A 26,420-nucleotide genomic window follows, 5' to 3' on the forward strand; every position below is an offset into this window, starting at 1 on the left:
CACTATTCCTCCCACTGATACCAATGATGGGATACTATTCCTTCCACTGATGCCAATTATGGGGCACTATTCCTCCCACTGATGCCAATTATGGGGCACTATTCCTCCCATTGATACCAATGACGGGGCACTATTTCTCCCACTGACATCAGTGATATGGAACTATTCCTCCCCCTAATACCAATGATGAATAGTTTCTACTCCCAATGGCCACAGTCCGGCCCCCGTGAAGTCTGGAGGACAGTAAATTGGCCCTTTGTTTAGAAAGTTTGGAGACCCCTGATCTAAAGTAACACAGCACTTCACAATTCAAAACAAATCAGCCTCTGTACTGTGTGTCCTGCTCAATTACAGTAGTTTCAATGGCAATTTATTGACCTGCATTTGATTTGCACTCCAAATGTGCATCAAACATAGGAAAGCAATACCCACTGACATGAGTTTTACATGTCGTGGGTATACTGTAAGTGGCTGTTAGGAGGTTATACAGAATGACTGATACCTGCTTCAGGTTTTTTATGGCAATTGTGCATTTCTAGGTCTCCATTTGTATTAGACACTCTTAACACTGTTAAAATAATCGGCACTGAATATTATATGATGAGTGTAATGATTGCAGATATTAGCAGCACCTGTGAACCAGGGCAGTTCCAGTGTCCAGATCATCGCTGCATTGACCCATCTTACACCTGTGATGGAGACAAAGACTGTGTGGATGGTTCTGACGAGCAAGGCTGCAGTAAGTATTCATTTTAAAAGAATATACTTAAAGCTATGTTTAATCCAAGAGCAAGCCTTTATTATATTGCAGCGTATCAATTCTTAGAGCAGTGGCTGCATTTGTTTTCTTTTGTAGGCTTTCTTTCCTTTTTTTACCTGGTGATCTGATCAGTAGGTCTATTGTTTTACAAAAGAACAGAACAAACGCTTTCAATAATTTATCTATTTGTGAGTGCATCCTAGCTGTAGCCATTAGTAATGTGACAGCTTTACAGATGGAGTAGAGGAAAACTGTAGTAATATAGTACAGTCTGAGAAGGAAGTCACAGCCAATAGTACGTGAGTTGGAGAGAGATTGCATTACATGCATCTTGATCCTTCTGTATCTGTTTCTTTAAGATTTCAAATTAGCAAACAATATGATTTTACTTTTTTATGCTTTTGCTCCTATTTATTCTTGATATACTGATACTGTCCACATAAATTTAGAATTAAAAATTGTGCATTCCACTCGTCATAATCTCTTTAAAGTCTAAGTTTACCAAAAAAAAGAAATACAAGTTAAGCACAAGGTGCTTTTCTTACCTCAGTGTGATGTGTCCCTTGTGCTTCTGCCTCCTAGTTCAGTGGTAATCTTCCTCCTCCAATGCAATGTAAAAAAAAAATGTAATCTGGTGTAGCAAGGGTTAATCGAACTAAGAAGCTGTCGCAAGCACTTATCAAGAGTGCCTGGCTATGCTCACGGTTTCCACCCCCCTCCATTCATAGATCACGTTTCATTCATTGAAGTTGTAGTGCGACTTCTATGAATGGTTGAGCTGAGTGGAAATGACGATCATAGTTGGGCACTCGAAACGAGTGCCTGTCACAGCTTTTTTATATCCCAACTGCACCACACTGAAGGTGAATTATGTCCCTTGTGCTGATTTTTTTATTTTTTTAAGTAAACTTAGGCTTTAAATGAAACCATATAATAATGGCAAGGACTAATATTGTTCTTTTCTTGCATAGTTTACAACTGCACGTCTTCCCAGTTTGCATGTGCAAGCGGTAACCAGTGCATCAATTTCTTCTACCAATGTGATGGCGTCTTTGACTGTAATGACCACTCTGATGAAGCCAACTGTCGTAAGTAAATAAATACACATACGGTAATTAAAAGTGTAAGGACTTCTCAGTGATTTGGCTCCGATTGGACAATGTGGGGGAAAAAAATGAAGTGTATTTCTCAAACTGTAAACTTATTAAAATTAGCAATAAATGGATGGGGCATTTTCTGACAAGTTGAGCTTTATGGAAGAATAAGTCCATTGAAAAAAACGTAGCTGACGGAAGTTCCTATTCAAACACCAACAGTTATATAATATAAGATAATTTCATGCCTAATGTAATAAAACAATGACCAACTTTTGTTGGCATGTAAGCCACATAAAAAACACATACTGGTGAGGTATATAGCCAAGCCAATTTAACAAAGCAGTGCTAAGGCCAAAATATATGGCAAATGCAGTAGCCCATAGCAACAAGTCAAAAAATATGTTTTTATCTGGTCTGACATTCATTTTTCATGTTATTGGTTGCTATGGGTTACTGCAGTTTGCACAACCCTTTTCTAGTTTTGAATGAGTCCATAAGAGTGCAAAAACAGCCCTCAAAAACCCATGGCTAGTAACAGTTGTATTAATATTAAAGCAGAAATATACTTGCCTGTTCTCCAGCGCTGTGCCCCCCTGGAGTTAATGACCGGCCACTGAAGCCCTACAGCCTCCGGATATCATTCCTAGGCCATTTTAATTGGCCAGGCCCAAAATGACGTCACTCCCGCACATGCAGGGGAGATCAGTCACTCTGAATTGCTGAAAGTCTACACTGCAGCTTATTGTACAACACGGGCAGGTAAGGAACTTTAATGCAGAGGAGACAAGATATGTTTCTTCTGCATTAAAAATCCTGCCTGTTGACATTTTTTTTTACATATCTTTGGAGTTCTACTTTAATAAAATAAGTAACATGCACTTGCTTGCAAAATGCTGAAGGCAGCAAAAGTGACTGCGCTTTTGGATTCTCTTGCTTCTTTATAGTCCATTGGTGGTTTTACTGTAACAGTGATTATCCTAATAAATGTAGCACACTATTGTTTTGTGGAGTCTTTTAACCACTTGCTTACTGGGCACTTAAACCCCCCTCAGTCCCAGACCAATTTTCAGCTTTCAGCGCTGATGCACTTTGAGTGACAATTACGCGGTCATACAACACTGTACCCAAATGAAATTTTTATCATTTTTTTCCCACAAATAGAGCTTTCTTTTGGTGGTATTTAGTTACAGCTCGGAGTTTTATTTTTTGCTAAACAAACAAAAAAAGATGCAAAAAAAAAAAAATCATGTTTTAATAGTTTGTTATAAAATTTTGCAAACGGGTCATTTTTCTCCTTCATTGAAGTGCGCTGATTAGGCGGCACTGATAGGCTGCATTGGTGGGCACTGATGGGCTGCATTGGTGGGCACTGATGGGCTGCATTGGTGGGCACTGATAGGCTGCACCGGTGGGCACTGATAGGCATAGTTAAGGCGGCACTAATAGGCACAGATAAGGCGGCACCGATGGGCACAGATAAGGCGGCACTGATGGGCAAAGATGGGCACAGATAAGATGGCACGGATGGGTGGCACGGATAAGTGGCACGGATGGGTGGCACGGATGGGCACTGATAGGTACCACAGATAGATGGGACTGATGGGCACTGATAGGTGGCACTGATAGGTGGCTCTGATAGGTGGCACTGCTGGGCACTGATGGGCGGCACTGCTGGGCACAGATGGGCGGCACTGCTGGGCACTGATGGGCGGCACTGGGGTGCAGCACCTTTGAGGCAGATTGGGTGGCACTGTGGGTGGCACTGTGGGTGGCACTGTGGGGTGGCACTGTGGGTGGCACTGTGGGTGGCACTGTGGGCACTATGGGCACTGACGGGGGGCACTGACGGGGGGCACTTACTTTTGCTTTTATTTTACTTCAGGATGGCACTGCGGGAGGCAGGTGGGCACAGGCAGGTGGTCCCTTGTATTGATGGCCGTGATCGGGACTGATGTCCCGATCACGGCCGCCGGTGATCGGCTTTTTTTTTCTCTAATAGCCGGAATAATAGCCGATTACCGGCTCCGTTCTATCACATGATCAGCTGTCATTGGCTGACAGCTGATCACGTGATAAGGGGTCGGGATCGACCCCTTACACGGATCGGTGATCAGGCGAGTCTCACGGACTCGCCGATCACAGAGCGCGCCGCGCGCGCCCCTCAGGGGGCGCGCAGGCCGCTCGTAACCGGGACGACGTCAATAGACGTAGTCCCGGAAATGTAGGTCCGCGCTAATGCCGTCATTTGGCAATAGCGCGGATCTGTAGTGGTTAATCTTGATCTGGGAAGGTCAAAGTGGTTGTAACCCTAAAAAACAAACAAAGATCCTGTTCCTTGAAGGCATGATCTATAGCAGTGGTTCTCAACCTTGGTCCTCAAGTACCCCCAACGGGCCATGTGTTCAGGTTTTCCTTTATCTTGCACAGGTGCTTTAAATCAGAGTCAATGGCTTGGTATTTTGAACAGCTATTTTATCTGAGAGAAATTCCCATAATATGGCCTGTTGGGATTACTTGATGATCGAGGTTGAGAACTACTGATCTATAGCACAGTGCTGGTTGATTCTGCCTGTTCCTGTGCCCCTCTGTCTGTGCTGACTACGATAATCATGGCTGGTGAGCCATGATAACCGTGGTCAGGTTATGTGCCTCCGTCATCCCTCTACTCTGCTGTGAGTCTCTCTCCTCTCTCCCTCCCTCCCTGCCTGTCAGCGTGAGAAGGGCTCTCCTTCCCTACCCCTCCCACTGCTATTCAGCTGCAATATGCAGCTAATATACACTTATCCCCTCTATGCTGCCATTAACTACTGTGTATGTGTAAATACCTTTTCCCACACCGCCGTTATGCGGATCACGCTGAGGGGGATCATGTGACCACACAGCTGTGGCGTGAGAAAGGGTATTTAGCCTTTTTATAAAAAACAAAACAAAAAAACACATACACAGTAGTTAATGGTAGCATAATCTGAAGGGGATACATGTAAAGTCACTATGTGACTATGTCACTATGCGACTTTACAAACACTTTAACTTGAGAGCCAGTTACCAAACAGCAGGTATGGGTGGGCATTCGTTGGATGAGCCATTTACTAAATAGCAGGTTTGGATGGGCATTATCTGGTTGGCCATTTATCCAGCAGTAGGTGTGAGAGGGCTATATTTGGTGAGCAAGGTACAAAATAGTAACTGTGGGTGGGTGTAAATTTCTGAGCCAGTTACCAATACCAGAAGTGAGTGGGCACTAACTGGTGAGCCTGTTACTAAATACCAGGTGTGGGTGGGCTTTAATTGGTGAGCTGGGGACAAAATAGCAGTTGCGGGTACGACTTAATTGGTAAACTATTTGTCTAATACCAGATATCCAGGTATTAGTGGGCATTTATTGGCAAGCTAGTACAAAATACCAGGTGTATAGGGGTATTAGTAGATGACCCCCCCCCCCCCCCCCCCCAAAGCAATAAAGTCTGTTTTATACTGGATGGTCTCTATCAGTTCTATAAACCATTAGCCTTTTTTATTTTAGTAAATTTTTATCCACTTTCTTAGCCCATGGTAAAAAAACATTTTTTTTTTTTTTTTTTTACAAGTAGGAACATTTTTCATTTTTAATAAAACAGTGTGCCAAATGAAAATAATTTCTTTCTATGCTTTCAGCAACAAGACCGGCAGGAATGTGCCATCAACATGAATTCCAGTGTCAGTCCGATGGGTCTTGTATCCCATCACAGTGGGAATGTGACAGACATCCGGACTGTGTTGATGGTTCAGATGAACATCACAGCTGCCCAGTAAGGACCTGTTCCCCCTCTAACTTCCAGTGCGACAATGGAAACTGCATTTTTCGGTCATGGATCTGTGATGGGGACAACGATTGTCGTGACATGAGTGATGAGAAAGACTGCCCAACTCCACCTTTCCGCTGTCCCAGTTGGCAATGGCAGTGCCCGGGGCTTAGCATCTGTGTCAATATCAGTAAAGTATGTGATAACACACCAGACTGTCCCAATGGGGCAGACGAGTCTCCACTTTGCAGTAAGTATGTTCTTAGAAACCAAACTTCTACCATTGTTATGGTTTGTTACAGTCTGAAGGCTCTGCCAGCGTTAGGTTTTAACATCCTGGATTATCCCCAGAGGGAAAATGTTCTTAGATCTTTTTTTTCTTTCATGCTAAATTAAAGCTTAACTCCACGAAAATTTTCTAAATAACAGTTAATGTAGTTATGTATCGTGAAGAAAATCATTTAATGTATTAGAAAAAATATGCAAAAAAAAACTAGTGTAAGCACCTTACGAGGTCTGTCTAGAAAGTTTGGTGAATGGTATCAAAAAAAAAGAACAATAAGGAAGAAAACAAAGAAAAATAATTGCCATCTTTCACAACACATTTTTGGCAATGTTAATAAAGCTTCTGGAAACTGTCAGCAAAGCCTTTTTAGGAATCGGTCACAGAACCGCTGTCGCACATTCTTGGATTGCAGCCTCATCTGCAAAACATGTGCCTTTCATGGAGCTTATCAGTCAGAGATTTTTTGGGTCGTAGGGAAGATGATGAGCGCCATTCCATCAATTGCTACTTGGATTCGGGTTCGAACTGGTAGCACCAGGTCTCCTCCCCTGTGACAGTGGTTCGCAGAAAAGATGGATCCTGGTCACACATGGTAATGAAATCTCCAGAGGGTTCAAACCAGTTACGCCTGATGAGTTTTTTTTGGGGGGGTGGCAAACAACCCCCCCCCCGGGCCGCCGGTGGAGTGGCACTAGCACAACCACCACCTACCCCCCTCTCCGCGGCATGGCTCTAACACACACACACCCCCACCACCACCACCACCCGCTGTCCTTATCCTGGATGTGAGAGCAGTGGTCGGATGTGCCCATCTTCCAGTGTGGCGGGCTCAGGGAAAGCTCCTCCATTGTCCTCTCCTGGAGCAGCTTTCATGGTGTCTCCTCTCTGCTCCTCCCGGTGCTAGGCATCCAATGGGATTGCCTGACATTTTGGTCGATAGGGAAACAGGTTTCATACCTGCTTCCCAATTGGCCAGGAGGTGGATCGGTGTTGCAACGAATTTTCATTCGCTGTTGCAACACACCTGGGTGGGCTCCAGACACAATGCTTTTTTTACCCCGAGTCCACCCTATTTTGAAGCCTATTAGAGCCTCTGGCTCTAATCAGGTTCTTAAAAAAAAACCTGCATGCTGTAATTCATATGCCCGGTGATCCGAAAGGGGCCGGACACGTGAATAGGGGGCGACCGCGGCAGCTGTGGATGAATCTATCCACTGCATATAGGGGGGTGGCTGGAGAGAGGGGGCGGCGCCCTAGTGCCCCTAATGGACAGGCCACCACTGGTTCCATCCTGTTTGCTTTCTAGTTTCAATATTTCTTTATTGAATTTCAGTGTTTGAAACAAGATAAACAATTTATAACAGCTTATCAGAGGTTCCGACTAGAGATGCAGATACAGATCCTATAGATCAGAGTAACGTAACACATAGCTAGTCTAATATGCAAACTAGGTGAAATAATATTGGGTACAAATATTAGAACAATAGAGTAGATATGTAATATCTCCAGTCGTTGGGAAAGGGGGAAGAGAATAGATAGGATAGCACCAGTTAGGAACACAATGGATACATCAGGAGGGAATGGTTACAGATGAAAGTACATCAGTCGGACAATACTATTGATAAGGAATATCAAGTAGGAACTAAGATTAGGTAGTTACCGTACATTTCGGGTGCGAAAGCCAAATACGCCAGTCAGAAAGAAACTTTTTCATACTTAATTGTTTTCGAGCTACTATCCTTTCCATCTCACATTGAAAGTTTAAGTCTGCAATTGTGTGTATGAGAGAAGGAGAAGAAGAGGTTTTCCAAAGTTTAGTTATGTTCAGTTTCGCTGCAAGAAGTAGATGTATGATCACAACTCGTGTATTCGTTGGAAATTTGTCAATATTAAAATGCAAAAGAGCCAATGAAGGGTCGGGAGGTGTAGGGATTTGTGACAGGTTTGATATCAAGGCAAAAATTTGTTTCCAGAAGGAACTCAAAGATTTGCAAAACCATAGGGTGTGCGCTATGGTACCGGTACTTCCACATGATCTCCAACAGGTAGAAGGATGGTCTGGGAAAAATTTAGAGAGACGATAAGGTGTGAGATACCATCTATGGAGTGTTTTTTGGTAAGATTCCCAATGATTAGAGCAGCGGGAGGCTGTGTAAGTGAATCTAAAGGCACGTGTCCACATGTCAGGTGTGACCTGAGTGTTTAGTTCGTCAACCCATCTGGATAAAGATGGTATGTGCGAGTAAGGTCGATTATCATTTAGAATAGAGTACATCAAAGAAATACCACGTTTCGGATATGTTGAGTTAGTGTAAAAATCGTGGAATTTCTCAGGAAAAGTCAGGACTGTAGAAAGGTTGGTATGGCGAAGAAGGTGTGTGATCCTAATATATGTGAATGTTTCAGTGTCGGGGAGGCCAAATTCGTTTTGGAGAGTAGTAAAGGTTTTCAGGTTGTGGTTAGTGTGGTATAGATCTGATAAAGTAGATATTTTACATTTCAACCAAGTGTTTAAATTTACGCCAGGTAAGTGTGACAGTATCGATCCAAATGGAATTTGTAATAGGTGACTCGGTTGATCTAAGATTTTCCTCTGGGTGACTTTCTTCCAGACTGTTAAAGAGGCCATTATGGCCGGGGATTTATGAGTTGAAGGGAAAGGGAAGCCTGCTGAAGTAGCGAGCAGAGATTCCCGTAGGGTGTTAGGATGGAGTGATAGGGATTCTAAAATAGACCAGGCCTTATTAGGAGTTGGATGCCACCAATAGTATAGTTGGTCTAAAATGGAGGCGTAATAATAATTCTGAATATTAGGAAGGCCGGTCCCTCCTTTTCTGTGATGTCTGGTTAGGATATATTGGGCACAACGTGGTGGTTTATTGTCCCATATAAATCTGGAGATTTGTTTTTGAATGGAGGTGAAGAAGGAGTGGGGTATTGGTGAGATTACAGTCCTAAAAAGGTAAAGTAACTTAGGGAGAATTAGCATTTTAAAAGATGCTATACGACCTAGTTTGGAGAGACCCGTTGTGCGCAACTGATTCAGCAAATGAGGTAGCCGTTTTTGGAAGGCCCGATAGTTGAGGTCATAAAGTTGGGACAGGGTAGGGGCTAAATTTATTCCAAGATATGGGAGAGAGCTTTTAGTCCAAGAGTAGGGGAGAGTACTTTCTAAAAGAGATTGTTGTCTATGCGAGAGATTAAGTGGAAGGATTAAGGATTTTGAAGAATTAAGTTTGTAGTAGGAGGCCGCACTAAATTGGCTAATGATGTCTTGAATTGCAGGTATGGAGATATTTGGGTTCGTGACCATTAAAATTACATCATCAGCAAATAGACAGATTTTATGTTCAGTGCCGTTATGTATAAGTCCTGAGACGCGCTTGTCCTCTCTAATCCTTGCCGCAAGGGGTTCCATAATCAGGGCAAAGATGAGAGGGGAGAGCGGGCATCCTTGGCGAGTACCATTAGAAATCTTAAAGGGATTAGAAAGAGTACCGTTAGTCAGTACTCTGGCCGAAGGATTTGAGTACAATGAGAGTATGGCCGCTTGGAACCATCCTGTGATGCCAAATTTGGTTAGTATGTCTTTGAGGAATCCCCAATGCACCCTGTCGAACGCCTTCTCTGCGTCTAGCGACAACAGCAGAGAAGGCGTTCGAGTTTGGGTGGCCTGGTGAATTAGGTTAAGGACCCTTCTAGTGGCGTCCGGAGCTTGCCTAGCTGGCATAAAGCCAACTTGATCAGGGTGCACAAGGTCGGGAAGATAGTCTACAAGTCTAGAAGCAATAATTTTAGCAAATACTTTTATATCGGTGTTGAGGAGAGAGATAGGTCTGTAATTTTTTGTGGAGGTGTGGTCTTTTTCCGGTTTGGGAATAGTGGTGATGGTGGAACGCAGCATATCTACCGGTAGAGAACCAGAGGTGGCAGCAGAGTTGAAGAGGTCCGTAAGATGGGGAGCAATAATGGCGGCAAAAGATTTATAGAATTCATTAGTGTATCCATCTTCACCTGGAGATTTGTGAAGCGGAAGAGAGTTGATGGCCGTTAGGGTTTCATCTAAGGAGAATGGACGGGATAGCTCCTCTAGTTGATGGCTAGTTATAGTCGGAAGATCTAATGAGGATAGAAAATTTTGGATAATTTGGTCATTGGGTTGAGGGGTATCTGCATCATTAGCCAGGTTGTATAGCGAAGAGTAATAGTCGCTAAAGGCATTAGCTATATCCTGAGGATTTGTCAAGAGTGTGTCGGAGGTAGGGTGCCTGAGGGAACTTATCTTATTTTTAAGGCGTTGAGCTTTGACCTGTCTGGCTAGTAGAGCACCAGCTTTATTGCCTAAGGCATAGTATTTGGCTTTGGTCAGTTTGAGATTATGCTCAAATTTGGAAAGTAAAAGAGATCGGAGTTTCTGCCTCTGTTCTAGGAGCTCATCAGTCAATTTTTGGGAGGGTTTCTGTTTATTTTGATGTTCCAGGAGAGCAATTTGGCGGAGGACCTCGTCAACTTGCTGCGACCTCTGGTATTTAACATTACTATGTAACTTAATTAGAATGCCACGCATGTAAGCTTTATAAGCTGACCAAAGTACAAACTTATCAGTGCTCGGTTGATCATTGGTTTGGAAATACAATTGGTGTTCAGCAGTGAGAAGCTGAATAACCTTGGGATCCGAGAGGAGAGAAGAGTCAAGTCTCCACAACCGGGCAGTGTTAAGTCTGCAGTTTCCCACATAAAGTGAGACAGGTGCGTGATCCGACCACGTGATACTGCCTATCTCAGATTTCGTTACATCTTGCAAGGTAAGTCTATCAACAACAAAGAAGTCAATTCTGGAATAAGAAAGTTGTGATGAGGAGAAGTAGGAGAAGTCCCGTTCATTGCTGTGGTGGCACCTCCAAGGATCATAGAGGTCATTTGCATGAAGAAAGGGATTCAGCATGGACCGTTGGGTTTTAGGTTTAGAGGTAGCGTCTAAAGAGGAATCTCCAATAATGTTAAAGTCTCCACCCATGAGTAGCATCCCTTTTCGAATTTGCGTGACTTTTTTGTATAGTCGGTTGAGGAAACGCAGTTGATGTGTATTTGGGCCGTATACATTCACCAGAGTGTAGGTAGTTTGGTTAATGTCGCAGACTATAATTAGGAATCTGCCTTGTGGATCGACAATTGATTGATGTAGCGTAAACTGTACAGTGTTTCGTATAGCAGTGAGTACACCATTTCTTTTCTTCGGCCCTGAGGCTAAGATAATATGGTCATAGTTTTTTATCTTGAGTGTAGGAGATTTTGCAGCTGCAAAATGAGTCTCTTGTACTAAGAGGATGTCAGCTTTGTGGTTGGTAGTCTCTTTAATGAGTGCAGATCGTTTTTGAGGGGAGTTTAAGCCCCTTGCGTTAATAGAGACTAGTTTGAAAGCCATTCTTAGGATTGGATAGAGGTATGGACGTCCGTAGAAACAGCAGAGTAGTATTATATGTAGGGCTGTTTTGCTAGTCCGACTATGGGAGGAGTGCGCTATATGTTATAGTGCTAGATGCCTGATGCAATGCAGGAGAAGAAGTGAAAGAAGAGTAACTGGTGCCGGGTGTGGACGAGGGATAGGGATTAAAAAGTGAGAGCTCAGTAACGAAAAAGGGTCTGAGCTCAATGTGCAGAAATTACTGAAAAAAAGAAAGCGGGGTAGAGAGATCTTACGTCCGCAACGTGGGACAAGGATCTCTAAACAGGCAAGCAGGTGCTGGATAGGAATGCTGCAGTTAGCCAGCCATAGTGGCTTTGTAAAGAAGGGTAAAGGCTACGCAGGATGTCCATCAGAGGGATCCCCTCCGGTTTCCATGAGAGTCGGCATTTGGACAGAAGGGGTCAGCGAGTCGTCTGGAATGATACGCCATTGTTTCAGGAGAGAAAGCCCCATAGGGAGGGTACGCACTGCATGAGTTTTGTTTTGATGCGTGATAAGAAGCTTAGTAGGGAAGCCCCATTTATAGGGTATATTATGATTTCGAAGCGCTTTTGTTATGGTGACAAGTTGTCTGCGATTATCCATCGTTGCTTTTGAGAGATCCGCATACAATGCAATGTTGGTGAAGGGATCAGGGAGATTCGTTGCTCTTTTGGCTGCGTTTAGAATCCTGTCTTTGACAGAAAAAAAATGGATGCGCGCCAATACATCCCTGGGAGTAGAAGCAGGAAGGTGCGACGGCTTGGGGATTCTGTGTGCTCTGTCAATTTCTAGATCACGGGTAGTCAGGTCAGGTAAAAGAGCCTGCATCAGTGCTTGTATAAATTGTATGAGCTCGGGTTGTTGGATCGATTCTGGAACATTGCGGAATTTAATATTGTTCCTTCTGGAACGATCTTCCAAATCTGCGATTTTAAGGTTGATTAATTGGAGCTCGTCTTCATGGTCTGCAAATCCGTCAACCAAATCATTATGTGCAGTAAGCATGTCTCCCAATTTATTCTCTATATGGGTAATAGCAGTGTCATGTTGGTTTACTACTATAGATAGTGATGAGACTGCTGAAGATATATCAGAATACAGTGTCTGCCTCAGTGAGAGCAGCATGCTCTTCATAGTGTTCTCTGAGAGAGGTTGATCTGAGGCAGGGAAAGTCTCCAGCACAGAGGCCTGGTGCGGTGGGGGGAGGGAGGACATGCTGGGAGCTGAGGGAGGATGTAATGGCTCCTCCGTCCTGAGCCTGGACTTAGCAGGGCTGGATGTTGTAGGAGATGTAGGTGGGGAACACTCACCCTGAGCGGTGTGTAAGTGCTGGGGTCCCGAGGCCAGCAGGGAACTCTGAGATGGCTGTGAGGAGGAGGACCGCGCTGAGGAATCACGGCCGCCGCCGCCGCCATTTTGACTGCCCAGCTCGTCAGGTGAGGGGAAATAATCCGTCAATTTTTTAGGGAGAGAGGATCTCTTTCTCCTTTTAAGCATGACCGCTTACTGTGTGAGGCTTTCAGATGCCTTAGGATCGTTTTCTCCCTTCTCTAGAGCTGATTGTATTGTCGCTGTGGCTGGTTTACTGCGGAGCAGAGGAATCAGTCAGCCATCCGCACTAGCCGGCAAGCCACGCCCCCTCCTGTTTGCTTTCTGTTCATCTGTCAGCTTGTGTGACACAAAACGGGAACGGATCTTCAACTTACCCAAACCTTCTCAGACGATGGTGCACACCGTGTCCTTGCTAATGCCAAGTACCATCAATCGCAGAGTCAGTCGCCAATCTTGTTTCTCCATTGCACTATGACCCTACCTCTCACACTGACTAGTACCTGCCCGCAGCAGGTTAACCCTGGCCTTCACGTGTACTCCACGCTAAGTGGCATTTCTCAAAGTGCCTCTGGATAGCCATGTGCATGCGCACCCACCTGGCACATGTTGCCATTGAAATATCAGACCATTCTGCAAACCTTTTAGATACACCTCATATACTGACTTGGTATTAGTTTCCAGTAATCATCTGCACAGCAGACTAGGAGAAAGAGGGGCAGCACAGCAACTGGGGCCAATCAGGTGTCCTGCATTTACATGTGCTGACAAAGAACATCCTGACAGAAGGCAATAATAGAGTGAGCAGAAGGATGAGCTCATTAGTCCTTTGCTTCACCTTCATTGTGCAAATAAATACAGGCTAGGCCAAGGATAGGCAACCTGGGGCCCTCCAGCTGTTGTAGAACTACAAGTCCCATCATGCCTCTGGGAGTAATTGTAACTGCCAGCCTTGCAATGCCTCATGGGAAATGTAGTTCCACAACAGCTGGAGGGCCCCAGGTTGCCTACCCCATTATTTAAAGTAGTATTAAACCCAAAAGCAAAAATGTATTACATTGCAGCTTATCAATTCTTAGATGTGATGGCTGCACTGTTAAGCTGTAATATATTACGCTTTTGGTTTTGGTTTTAATAACGCTTTATGTGAAGTGGAGAAACATCAGATTATCCACCTGACCGTGCTGTGTGGCAGACAGAAATGCAAATCTTTTGGCAGGTAAAACTGTTCCAATATATGTTTTTCAGCTGTATATTTAACTGTTTATCTGGAGTTCAGCTTTAATTATTCTGCATGTAGTAGAAACACCATCAGACAAAATCATGCTTGCATAATCACTTCTTAAAGTATAACGGAAGACAAAACAGATTTTTTTTTTAAATTGTATAGAGTTCTGAAGGATTGGAATTTTTGCCAAGTTTTTTTGTTGTCTGTATCCCTGTTAGGGAAATTCACTTTCTAATTGCCCTGATCACCAACATCACTTGGAACGAAAATAGGGTAAATGTAAAAATTTGAGTAGTCACCAGAGAAGGAATACAGGGGACATTTTTCAAAGGGGACACATGTTCCCTGACAACTGTCTAAAAAGGGAATGATCTCACAATGGAAAGATCCCCTCTCATTTCCCGTTGAGTCTACAGGATAGAACGTGAAGGGAAACCTCCCTAAAGAGACACAGATGACAAAAAAATCCCTTCCCTATTCTATCCAAAATGAAAAAAAAAACTTTTGACTTTACATATACTTTAAATGATCTTGATAGCTGACCTTTAAAAGCAATGGTAATACATGTGATGTAATGGCCTTTTTTAATTTTCTTCAAATTATTATGATAATGATCTTCTAATCATTAATATTTAATCTAATGTGCATGATTCACTTTTGATTTTTAATTGATTCTCACTTTTTCTCTTTCTTTCTCTTAAATCGATGCAAAATTTCAGATGAATCAAAACCAGGTACAGTCCTCTTTTTCTAATTATTTTCTTGTGAATTACTTCAGCTTTACTTTGAAGTTGCAGAAGTAGCTTTAATAACCTTCTAAGCTCTGTATACTTCTTGAAACAACTTTTTGGCTATATCAAAAATGTGCCATAAAAGCCATACCTAAACGATGAATGTAAATATCTATCTTCCTTGTCACCCATGTTTCTGAATCTCTACACTGATCTTGGAAAATAATCCCCCAAAGTCCACTAAGGTAACCAACGAAACAGAGTGGTTGATTTACTAAGGCAAATACACTGTGCACTTTGCAAAGTGCAGTTGCACTCTAAGCCCTTGTACACACGGTCGGAGATTCCGACGGAATGTGTCCTATCTGACCATTTTGTCGGATAATCCGACTGTGTGTGGTCTCCATTGGACTGTTTCCGTTGGAGTATCCGACAGACCAAGTTTTCCAACTTGTCCGTAAAATTTTCTGACCAAAATGCTCCGATCGGACATACTCCGATCATGTGTAGCCTACTCCGACGGACAAAGTGCCACGCATGCTCAGATCAAATTCCTAGACCAAAGCTATTGGCTACTAGCCTGAACGTAGTCCCGTCGTAATGAAATAACGTCATCACGTTATGTACAATCTGATTTTCCGGCAACTTTGTCCGACCGTGTGTATGCAACAGTTTCGGACAAAATCCGTCTGACAGAATCCAACGGATTTGGTTGACAGAATGTCTGACCGTGTGTACAAGGGCTTACTGCGATTGCTACACAGCTTGGTAAATGAGCAGAAGCTATGCTGACTTCCATCATCCAATCATGTGCAAGCAAAAATACATTTAAAAAATAAAAATAAAATCCTTGCATGTTCTTTGTGAAGTGAAAGTTTACATTTACTAAGCTGTGGAGCAACTGCACAGAGAAAATCAACCCCAGAATGTCAGCTCTTAGTAGTTCCTCTGTCTGACCTCCACCCACTACACTACAGGATACAATAGTGACGTGGGGTCAGCAGGAAGAACTAGTGAAAGCTTGTGGGGGTGGGGAGTTGGTGACTGTGAAGAGCAACCCTTTCAGAAGTGTTGATTTCCCAGACTTTGGGGGTTCATTTCTCAAGACCCGAATTTATCATCGCAGGTGGCAGGAAAAGTATTTAAATTAGCTATTTACAGTTATGGCTTTTATGGCACACAGTGGTGGCTGGTGCTCCATTTTTGGGGAGGTGGCAAACAAACTACCCGACCCACATCTACCCCCTCTATTCGGTCAGTCGGACGGTTATCAGATTCCTATGTCCCTATCCCTAACATACTCTTCATGTGGGTTGGTCGGTGGGTGGTACTCACACAGTCTGGCTTGTTGTGGCTGGCTGTGTTGGCAGGAATGCCGAGCAGAGCGATCATTCCGATGGGGACAGCCATCTCCCGGATCTCCCAGTACATCCTCCCCGGTGCTGGCCAATACGGTTCTTCTCTTGGCCAATCGGGTCTCAGGACCTGCTTCCTGATTGGCTGGGAGGAGAAGCAGGAAGACAATAGTGAATATTAATTCACTGTTGTCATACAACTAGGTGGGCTCGGGGCGCAGAGCTCTGCTCCCTGAGCCCACCCTTTTTCTAAGCTAATTAGAGCCTTGGGCTCTAATTTAAAAAAAAACCCCATTGAAATCAATGCGTCCGGCACCCTGCATGTAGATTAGGGGCTGGGCGCATGAATTGGGGGGTGGCACCCATGCACCCTTAATGGGACGGCTGCCACTGATGGCACATCTTGACACAGCAGCAATGTGTAATTTTAAAGTTTGGGCTAAACTCTAAAATGGAACTTCCAAACAGTATATAAAAGAAGCGGCATACCAAATTTTCAACATCATTTTATCACACAATCTGCTTATTAGTGCCACATTTATGAAGGATCACTTGGCTGAGAAGGAAAATGGCAAGTATAAAAAATTTTTTTCTAATAAGTACTGTTTTTTTTTTTCTAAAACTGAACAAAATTACTGAGTTTGAGAAGAGTGAAACACTGTTTTACAAGTAGTTACGTTCACCACTCTCATAGAGTGGAACTCACCATGAGATCTTTGTGTTCTCAAAGCCATGTATTCCTTTTTATAAATGTGGCACATTTCAAAAAGATATAGAAAAATTGTAAAAGCTGTTGTAAAACTGTGCAAATGGTGAACTTGAGAGAAAAGAGAAACTGACAGTCAGCCTTGGCTAACAAAACCATTGAATCCACTTTTATAAAAAGGACAATGGAAAAAAAACAGGCCATAAAAGGACAAAAGATCACCATAAAAGTGCTGTAAACAGCTATCTCACCCATTATATATACAACCACAGTCTTTCAAAAGGAACACAATAGTTGTGGGGTTTCTGACCTACATTAGAACAATTACAGTTGTAATTTATTTGGTTGCCATCGACAAAACATTCTTTTTCTTTTTCTCTTGAGAAACATGAGTAGCAATTCTCAATTATCAGGAAATATTCAGTAGTATCTAACAGGGCTTTTTTTTCTCTCATAGAATAGGTGCCAATACTCCCCCCTTCTAAGTCAACCCTTGTCTCTACCCCCTATCCACCTCCAAGTACCGCCCCTTGGTTTCACCTTCTATTTACCTCCCTGTACCACCCTATTTAGAGAATCCAGAACCAAGTATCATTTTGTGGTATGGAATTTGTTAATGATAGTAGGAAAAGCAGTAAAATAGATCCCCTGAAGCCAGCAACAATATAATCCCCCGCAACAAAACGCCCCAGAACCAATAGATCCACTGCAGCAACAACAGACCCCCACCAGCAACAATAAATCTCCCAGCAACCAGCATCAATAGACCCTTCAGCAGCTAGAAAAAATAGACCCCTCCCTCAACAGTAGGTCCCCCCAAGCAACAGCTGACCCTCCCTGCAACAAAAGACCCATGCAGCAACAATAGACCCCCTAAAACAATAGATTCTCCCGGTGTTAAAAGATTTCACAGCATCCAGCAAGAAAAGACCCTCCTGCACACCCCAGCACCCCTTGCAATTACAGACATTCAGTGCTGGAGGTGGCGGAACTCTGTTCCCCCATGTTCCCGCACAAACACCTTATTTCTAACCTAATATATTGCACCCTACCAGTCCTTAGATGTTATGTCTGCATTAGTATTTTTTCCAGGTATTTTCCCACTATTTTCACCTGGTGATCCTACTAGTAGCACACTTCTTGCCATGGGGTGACAACGCTATTTGTACTTCATTTATGAAGGTGTAATGTTGTCATCTTTAGGGCATGAATACAGATCCCCCCCCCCATTCTTTATATAATAGACGGTGTTGCATTGTTCACAAAAAGCTCAGAAGAGATTTTGTTTTTGCACAAAATTTTATATCAAAATATTACTAATGGTATGTTTAAACTGACCAAAAAGGAGCTAAAAGGAGAAGTTTATTGCTAGGATTTAGATGCACTTTAACCATTTCAGCCCCGGAAGGATTTACCTCCTTCCTGCCCAGAGCACTTTTTGTGATTCGGCACTGCGTCACTTTAACTGACAATTGGACGGTTGTGCAACATGGCTCCCAAACAAAATTCCCACAAATAGAGCGTTCTTTTGGTGGTATTTGATCACCCCTGCGGGTTTTTTTTTTTGAGCTATAAACCAAAAAATAGCGACAATTTTGAACGCATTATTTTTTACTTTTTGCTATAATAAATATCCCCCAAAAATATATAAAAAAACTTTTTTTTTCCTCAGTTTAGGCCCATACGTATTCTTTTATATATTTTTGGTAAAAAAAATCACAATAAGTGTTTATTGATTGGTTTGCGCAAATATTATAGCATCTACAAAATAGGAGATCGTTTTATGCCATTTTTATTAATATATATTTTTTAACTAGTAATGGCGGTGATCTGCGATTTTTATCATGACTGCGACATTATGGCGGACACATTGGACAATTTTGACCCATTTTTGGGACCATTGGCATTAATTCAGCGATCAATGCTATAAAATTGCATTGATTACTGTAAAAATGTCACTGGTAATGAAGGGGTTAACCACTAGGGTGCGGGGAGGGGTTAAGTGTGTCCTAGGGGAGTGTTTCTAACTGACTGGGGGATGGGCTTGTGTGACGTGGACACTGATCGCTGCTCCCGATGATAGGGAGCAGACGATCAGTGTCCTGTAATTAGGCAGAACGGGGAGATGCTGTTTACATTGGCATCTCTCCGTTCTTGAGCTCCGTGACACGATCGCGGGTATCGCCACGGGGATCGAGTCTGCGGGTCCCGCGGGCACGGTCACGGAACTCGCGGCAGGCACGTGCGCGGTGGGAATTTCAAAGTAACGCACACGTGTGTTAATTTGCTCAGCCATGCCATTCTGCCGATGTACATATGCCGACAGTGTTCGGCAAGTGGTTAATAGACTGGCTGACTGTGGGAATTCAGATATTCAGTTTAAGGTATGCCTACCTAATGATAAATTCATAATTCACTTGGAGACTTTTAATGGACTATGTTTGTTGCTTTTTTTTGCATTACCAGATCAGGAGAGCTGCAGTGACAGTAATGGGGGCTGCACTCATGGATGTATTCAAGGACCCTTCGGAGCTCAGTGTACCTGTCCTGTTGGCTACCAGCTCATGAATGACTCTAAAACATGTGATGACATCAATGAGTGCCTGACACCGGGAATATGCAGTCAGTTCTGTAATAATGAAAGGGGATCTTTCAGATGTGACTGTGACGAGGGTTATATTCTGGAACCAAATGGAAGGACATGCAAAGCTTCAGGTAAGTAAAAATTCATACAGTTATAAGGTTAAAAAAAAAAATCACTGTGTTTTTTATGTGCTTCAAGTCAAAGGGTGCTTATTGAACATAAGGGTGAAGTAACCCATTATAACCAATGACAATATTTAAAGGGTAACTCCAGTTTCGTGGGGAAAAAAATAGCAAATAAAGAAAAAAAATAATATGGAGTGTACAATTGCGATATAAGTCATATTGTAATTGAATGTTATTAAAAATTACCTTTCCTTTTAAATCTGCAGCCGCTGTAATTTTCTATCAATGCAAAGCAATATGGTTAAATGGAGTTGTTGTGTACACAGTGTGTACTGACCACTCCCCAAAAACATCATTTCCTGCTTGTGTGATTGGCTCACCAAGTTTCCCAGAAGTCTGCCAAAGATACAAGGCAGATTTCAGGCATCCCCTGCAACAAAAATGTAATTTTTGGCTGAGATATTTCCAATAGGAACCCATCTAAATTGGTGGTCATCAACCCTGTCCTCAGGGCCCACTAACAGGCCAAGTTTTATGTATTACCTTGGAGAGATGCAGACTAGAATACTGCAATCACTGAGCAGCCAATGATATCGCCTGTGATGTATTTCAGTTATCTTGCAAACCTGGCCTGTTAGTGTGCCCTGAGGACAGGGTTGATGACCACTCCTTTAAAGGGATGCAGTCCCAGCAGATGTCCTCATTAGTGCCCTGCAGGAGCACAGCTGACTGATAATTATGAAACCACTCCCATTAGACTCACTCAGGTCAGATACACAGACAAACACACATGGATTTCTTCAGAATAACAAAAGGTAGGAATCTACAACAAAGGTTGTTATAATCCTTCTAATGTACACGGATGCTTTTTTTTCTCAACAAAAGTGGAGTTACGCTTTACATATCCTTCCTGCTCTAGACTAATCTGGACATTCCGGGTTATTACACTTTGTACAGCATTCTTGCACTTTGTTGCTTCTCCTCTCTTTAAAAGAAAACGAGCTGGCAGTGAAATGTTATTTAGTGGCTATTGTTTTTTTCTTCTTTCTAAAGGAACGTTTTTTTTTTTCAGCTCCCCATGCCCTTTGACAATCTATGCCTTTGAAATGGAGAGAACTGAATTTTTGAGACTCTCCTGCCATTGATTTCAATGGGGTTCACATTACAGTTCGCAATTTGCAGATTTTTGGACATGTTTGCTGAACCTGCCTCAAGTCAAACCCAAATATATTTGCTCAGCACCACTTAGTATAAGCAGGCTGATACATAAGGCTCTAACAGAATCTAACAACGATAAAACATTTTAGGAGTTATGTGACCCGAAGCTACTTGCATCACAACTGGAAGTTTAAAGTGTTACTAAACCCAGGACTCTGTATTCCCTATATCTGGTCTCCCACAGTACACAGAGCATGGAAATGCAATAGTTTTAGTAAATACAGACTGCTAAATAACCTTTTTCATCAGCAGTATATAGCAGTCTTATGACTTCTATCAGTGTTTGGTTAAAGCTTGTAGGAGGAGTTTTCATACTGCACTGGCTTCCCACCCTATGAAGTTTTAGGACCCCTGACCCTCTGTATGGACAGTGCCAGTTTGCCCTGTTCTGATCATATGCACTTTCCCAAGAAAAAAAATAACTCTCTAGCAATACACACCAAACTGAGACTAGACTGACTCCACTAACTCTGTCTTATCTGGAAATGTTTTGGGTATAATGCAAGAATGGGAGGATCTGTGCATACAGGATCAAACAGGCTTTTTACACAATGCAGATGAATAACCCCTTAGGTTCCACAGTTGGTATAACGAGCATGCTTTACTGCAAATACAGACTGATTTTACTGTTGTGGGTTTATTAACACTTTAAAGTAGCTGTAAAAGGCTTAAGCTCCATTCATACCCGAGCGCATCGACTTACTGGAGTTTTATTTTAACTTTTTTTGCAGCTTTTTTACAAGCTTTTCTAAAGCATTTTAGAAGCGTATTACAAGTGTTTTACAGCTTCAGGCTTTTATTCTTTTTGGCAATTGAAAGCACTAGGGAGAGGTAATTAGGGGTGGAGAGCTGCTATTTGAGCAGAAAACACTTGTAAAATGTTCAATACAGGTGTTTCTATTGAAGTCCATGGGTCCAAAAATGCTTCTAATCTGCCAAAAAGATGCTCATGCACTTTTTTGAGCTTCAGGTGTTTTACTTCAGATGACAAAACGCTCAGATGTGAACAGGGGCCATTGAAATGAGATTTTTTTTTTTTTTTGTGTTTTAGAGCAAGCTTCAAGCAGAAAATTACTCAGGTGTGAACGGGGCCTTAAAGGGGTTGTAAAGGTAGAAGGTTTTTATCTTAATGCATACTATGCATTAAGATAAAAAAGCCTTCTGTGTGTAGCAGCCCCCCTAATACTTGCCTGAGCTCCCTCTCTATCCAGCGATGTCCACGAGTGTCTTGGCTGTCCAGGACTCCCCACCTCATTGGCTGAGACCACAGTGCGGCACATTTGGCTCCCACTGCTGTCAATCAAAGTAGGTTAGCCAGCTCGGGTGCCACCATAGCAAGCTGCTTGCTGTGGGGGCACTCAAATGGAGGGAGGGGCCAGGAGAGCCGAAGAGGGACCTTAGAAGAGGAGGATCGGGGCTGCTCTGTGCAAAACCAACTGCATAGAGCAGGTAAGTATTACACATTTGTTATTTTTATTGAATTGAGACTTTACAATTATTAATTACCATAGCCCAGTCTCGATCCAGCGCTGTGCTTTAGAGTAGTGGTGCTACTCTCTTTCTCCTCACAGGACATGGAGGCAGCAGCTCAAAGCAGTGGCTCCTGCTGCTGTTAATCAATTCCTGAGAGGAGGGAACAGGGACAGACTCAAGCCATGCTGTGTGTTTCAGTAGATGAACACAGCCCAGCTTGGCATTGAACCCTCAGGAGTGCCTCCATAGCAAGCGGCTTGCTATGGGGGTACTCAGAAGGGAGGAGGAGTGGAGAGCAGGGACTCCAGACGAGGTGGTTCAAGGCCATTCTGTGCAAAAGTATTGCAAAAGTATTTCACAGCGCATGTAAGTATAACATATTTGTTATTTTAAAAAAATGTATAACTTTACAATCACTTTAATATGGTCCTGGTTTCTTGTAGGAGTAGGTGAGTGGGGAAGACCGTACCATCTTGGTGGGTCCAGGTGGAATTTGCCTTCTACTTTTACTTCTCTGATAAGTGCAGGGTAGTCCTTTTAAAATCTTTACATGCAATAAAACACATCATGTTTTTTTTTTGATATTGCTGCATTCATACTTGGTACAGGCATGCCCCACTTTTAAGTACACAATGGGGTTTATTTACTAAAGCTGAAAAGTGCAAAATCAGGCTCACTTCTGCATAGAAACCAATGAGCCTCTAACCCCAGCTTGTTCAATTAAGCTTTGCTAATAAAACCTGGAAGCTCATTGGTTTCTATGCAGAAGTATACCCTTTAGGATAACATTTTTATAACTATGTATCTTTTACTTTCTAGAGTTTGGAAATCTGCTGCTACTAGTGGCAAGCCGAGGTCAGATCATCGCCGACAATATCACCACTCAAGCTCACTACACTTACTCCATAGTCCGTGATGGGCGCAGTATAGTAGCCATAGATTTTGATTCTGTCACCAATCGTATTTACTGGTCTGACATAGTGCAGGACAAAATATGGAGTGCTTTCGTCAATGGAACAGGCAGGCAAATCGTAAGTTATTTCTATGACTTCTTTATTTTTGCTGTGCACTGCTGAAAAATTTGTTTGCTTTCGTTTCTTTCGTTTTTTTTTTTTTTCATTTTTCAGGTCATTTGTTATGATCGCAATTAATAAATTCTAAAGAAAATCTGAAAATTGGAAAGAATAACTAGCTAATTAACTAATAATAACTAACTAATAAATGATCGGTATTGGCATTACCTTTCAAATTTGGCTGTTAGTGAATGTAATGAATACAAATTTATCCAAAGTTAGGAATAATCCGAAATAACAAATGCCACATCTAAACAAATCAAACGGAACAAATTAATAATTAATAATAATATAAAGTTTTTATCATTATTATTATTATTGTTATGTATTATTATTAATTAATTACATTCCATTCCTTTAGATATGGCATTCGTTATTTCGGAAAGTTTGTAACTTTGGATAAATTCGTATTCGTTACATATAATAACAGCTGCATTTGAAAGGAAATTCCAATACTTATAAGTTAATAGTTAGTAATAGTTATTATTTTTAGTTAGTTATTATTTCAGATTTTAGGGTTTTTCAAAATCCCAAATTTACAAATTTTCAAATTTATGAATTCACAAATATTAAAATTTAAAATATTTGGAAAATTTCATTAAACGGGTTTTCGTTAATTCAGATATTTCCGAATTCACTAATTTGACGAAATTCGTTAAAAGAATTCGGAACAAGACAAATTGCAGGTCTAGGGGATATTGGTTTAGCATTCTGTGCAGGAATTTCAATTGTCCTTTTACAGTAAAAACATGTCCGGTTAGTGGAACTCCAACCATTATTATTCTTTTGGGGCCCATTCTACACCTATTTAGTGCAGCCTATTTATGTTTGGTATTCTGTGAGCACAGAGGAAGGGAATAAAAATTGGACATGGAGCATTTTTCTTTTGATGCACCTTATCACAATACACAGTAGTGCATTATTGTATGCAATCGTGCATTGTTATGTGTTGCAATGCATGTGTTACACCTGTGTGCTAATACATATTACCCAGTGCAAAACTTTGTTTCAGCCCTTACTTTTGGATTGATTGAGAAAGGTGAGAATCTCTATCAGGTTTTTACCACTGTCTGGGCCTTGTTACATAGTTACATAGTTAGTAAGGTTGAATAAAGACACCAGTCCATCCAGTTCAACCTGAGTGAGTGTCTACAATTGTCCCTATCCCTTGTTGAGGAGATTTCCTGTGTTCACCAGGACAGGAAGTGAGCAGAATTTCAGAGACATTGACAACAAAGATAGTAGTGTGGCAAAGGGTTAAAACCTTTGTCATATTTTATTACTATAAAAGCAAACAGACCTAAAGTTAAAATCCAAAAACATAAAAGTTGTTTCAAAAGATAAACAATTGCAAAGTCCATGAGGATTAAGTGTTGTTCTCATGTAAACATCATTTGTGATAAAGATGGGTCTCTTATAGTTCATGTATCAACAGCACCACTGTGATTCACGCCACTCTAGTGTACACCACCACTTTACAAAAGACAAGCTTACCAGATGGCAAGCTATACAGGCTTATGGCTATAGCCCAGCCAAGGCCTTGTAAGCTCAGACGTCTACAGTACTTGCAGATGGGTTTAGATCTGAGGATGGATCACTGTAATCAAACGTTCCCACCACTCGTATTCAGTCCAATGGAGTCAAACGACATTCCATTCAACAAAGATGACCCAAAAAGAAAATCTCGTCATATTGTAAGATTGTCTTAAACTTTATTAAATTTAAAAAGTATTGCACTTACAATCAGTAGGTTAAAAACGTGCATAGATAATGTAAAGCCGGCCAGTTAGCATCATCACCTGTCCTTCCGGGATATCAAACAGCGCGGTGACGTCAGCACGTCCCTCCCCGATGTGTTTTGTCATAGAGTGACATCATCCTGGGGTACCTCCAAAATACATTTTTTATTCAATTCAATTTTATTACTGTCTATGTCTCCATAGGATAAATTACCTCCATTTCCTGTGTAGCCCACTGGGTAGGAAATTGTTCTTATCCTTCCCCATTCTATTGAAATATAAAGTTTACAATTTTTTTATTGTTCCAGTTAAAAAATCGCTGGTATATTACAATGCACAAGTAAACATGTACTGTGACTAACATGTACTGTGATTGATAATTGCAGATTTTTGACAGTGGTGTTACTGTGACTGAAAGTATTGCTGTAGACTGGGTAGGACGGAATCTTTATTGGACAGATTATATTCTTGAAACCATTGAAGTTTCTAAGCTGGATGGAACTCACAGGACTGTGCTGATCAGTGCGAATGTGACAAATCCAAGAGGACTTGTGTTGGATCCCAGAACAGAGTAAGAGAATGTTGAAGTACATTTTTTTCATCTTTTTGTTATATTTAAGTACCCTTAACTCATTTGGCAGCTCTCATATCTCCAGAATGTATATATGAATTTGGATGTTTAAAGGACAACTTTAGAAGAAGTTGCCCTTTAATAAATCCAATGGTAGAGTCCACCTCTAGATCCCATCGGCCCTTTTCATACTGGCTATGCATGCCACAACCGGAGTCATGCCAATTCATTTCTTATGGGTAAGCTGTACTTTGAGGAACTGCTGGCAGTGATGACCAGAATGAAGAGAAGATGGCTTAACCCATTTTAGAACTAAGATCACTGGATTAGGAAGGAAGGTAAGTTTTATCACAGGCAGGTTGCACAAAAAGTGAAGTTACCCTCTGAAGAAGTCCTCTTATCAAAAAGGAGTGTCTACCTACTTACAGCTGCATGTATTAGTCCTTATCTGCTCTCCGAAATAAGACCACATATCAATACTGCAAGTTATATTTTGTGTGTTACATGTGCTGATTAAATACCTATACCCACCATTCTTTACTACTTGAAACAGGAGGCTGTCAATATTTTGTCTTATGATCTTTATCCAAATCTACCAGTAGCTATGCTGGTTTGAATTCTATGAGTTTTCAGGTTATTGATTATTATATTTTGGTTTCTATGTAGAAAACATTTGGAAATTCCTCATAATTGGTTTGTCTTTCACATGGTCCATTTAGGTCCCTGATTTTTTTCTACTCTCACTAATTCATTAATGCAGAATGTAGACATTTTTAGAGATTTTGAGAAAAACAGTAACAGAATAATTTGTCATAAACTAATAGGAAAACAATGTATGGAGGGGAAGGGGTAGTATAAAGCTATCCAATAAAAATATGCAGTTATGGAGTTAGCTTTGGAATTTGAACAAGTGC

General features: G+C 41.8%; 1 protein-coding gene across 2 annotated transcripts in view; it reads left to right on the forward strand.

The window, feature by feature from the left end:
• The window catches only part of LRP2 (LDL receptor related protein 2), a 348,324-nt gene that overhangs the window by 175,072 nt on the left and 146,832 nt on the right, over positions 1–26,420 (forward strand). For both annotated transcript variants that reach the window (XM_077447895.1, XM_077447894.1), the window contains exons 23-28: positions 620–739; positions 1,732–1,848; positions 5,512–5,889; positions 19,190–19,438; positions 22,943–23,154; positions 25,322–25,506. In XM_077447895.1, the coding sequence (XP_077304021.1) occupies positions 620–739; positions 1,732–1,848; positions 5,512–5,889; positions 19,190–19,438; positions 22,943–23,154; positions 25,322–25,506 (1,261 nt within the window). The remainder of the gene's footprint in view (positions 1–619; positions 740–1,731; positions 1,849–5,511; positions 5,890–19,189; positions 19,439–22,942; positions 23,155–25,321; positions 25,507–26,420) is intronic.

This window comes from Lithobates pipiens, unplaced genomic scaffold (genome assembly GCF_037356315.1).
Source record: "Lithobates pipiens isolate NorthernLeopardFrog02 unplaced genomic scaffold, aLitPip1_a1.2 Scaffold_22, whole genome shotgun sequence".
In the NCBI taxonomy this organism is placed as follows: Eukaryota; Metazoa; Chordata; class Amphibia; order Anura; family Ranidae; genus Lithobates; species Lithobates pipiens.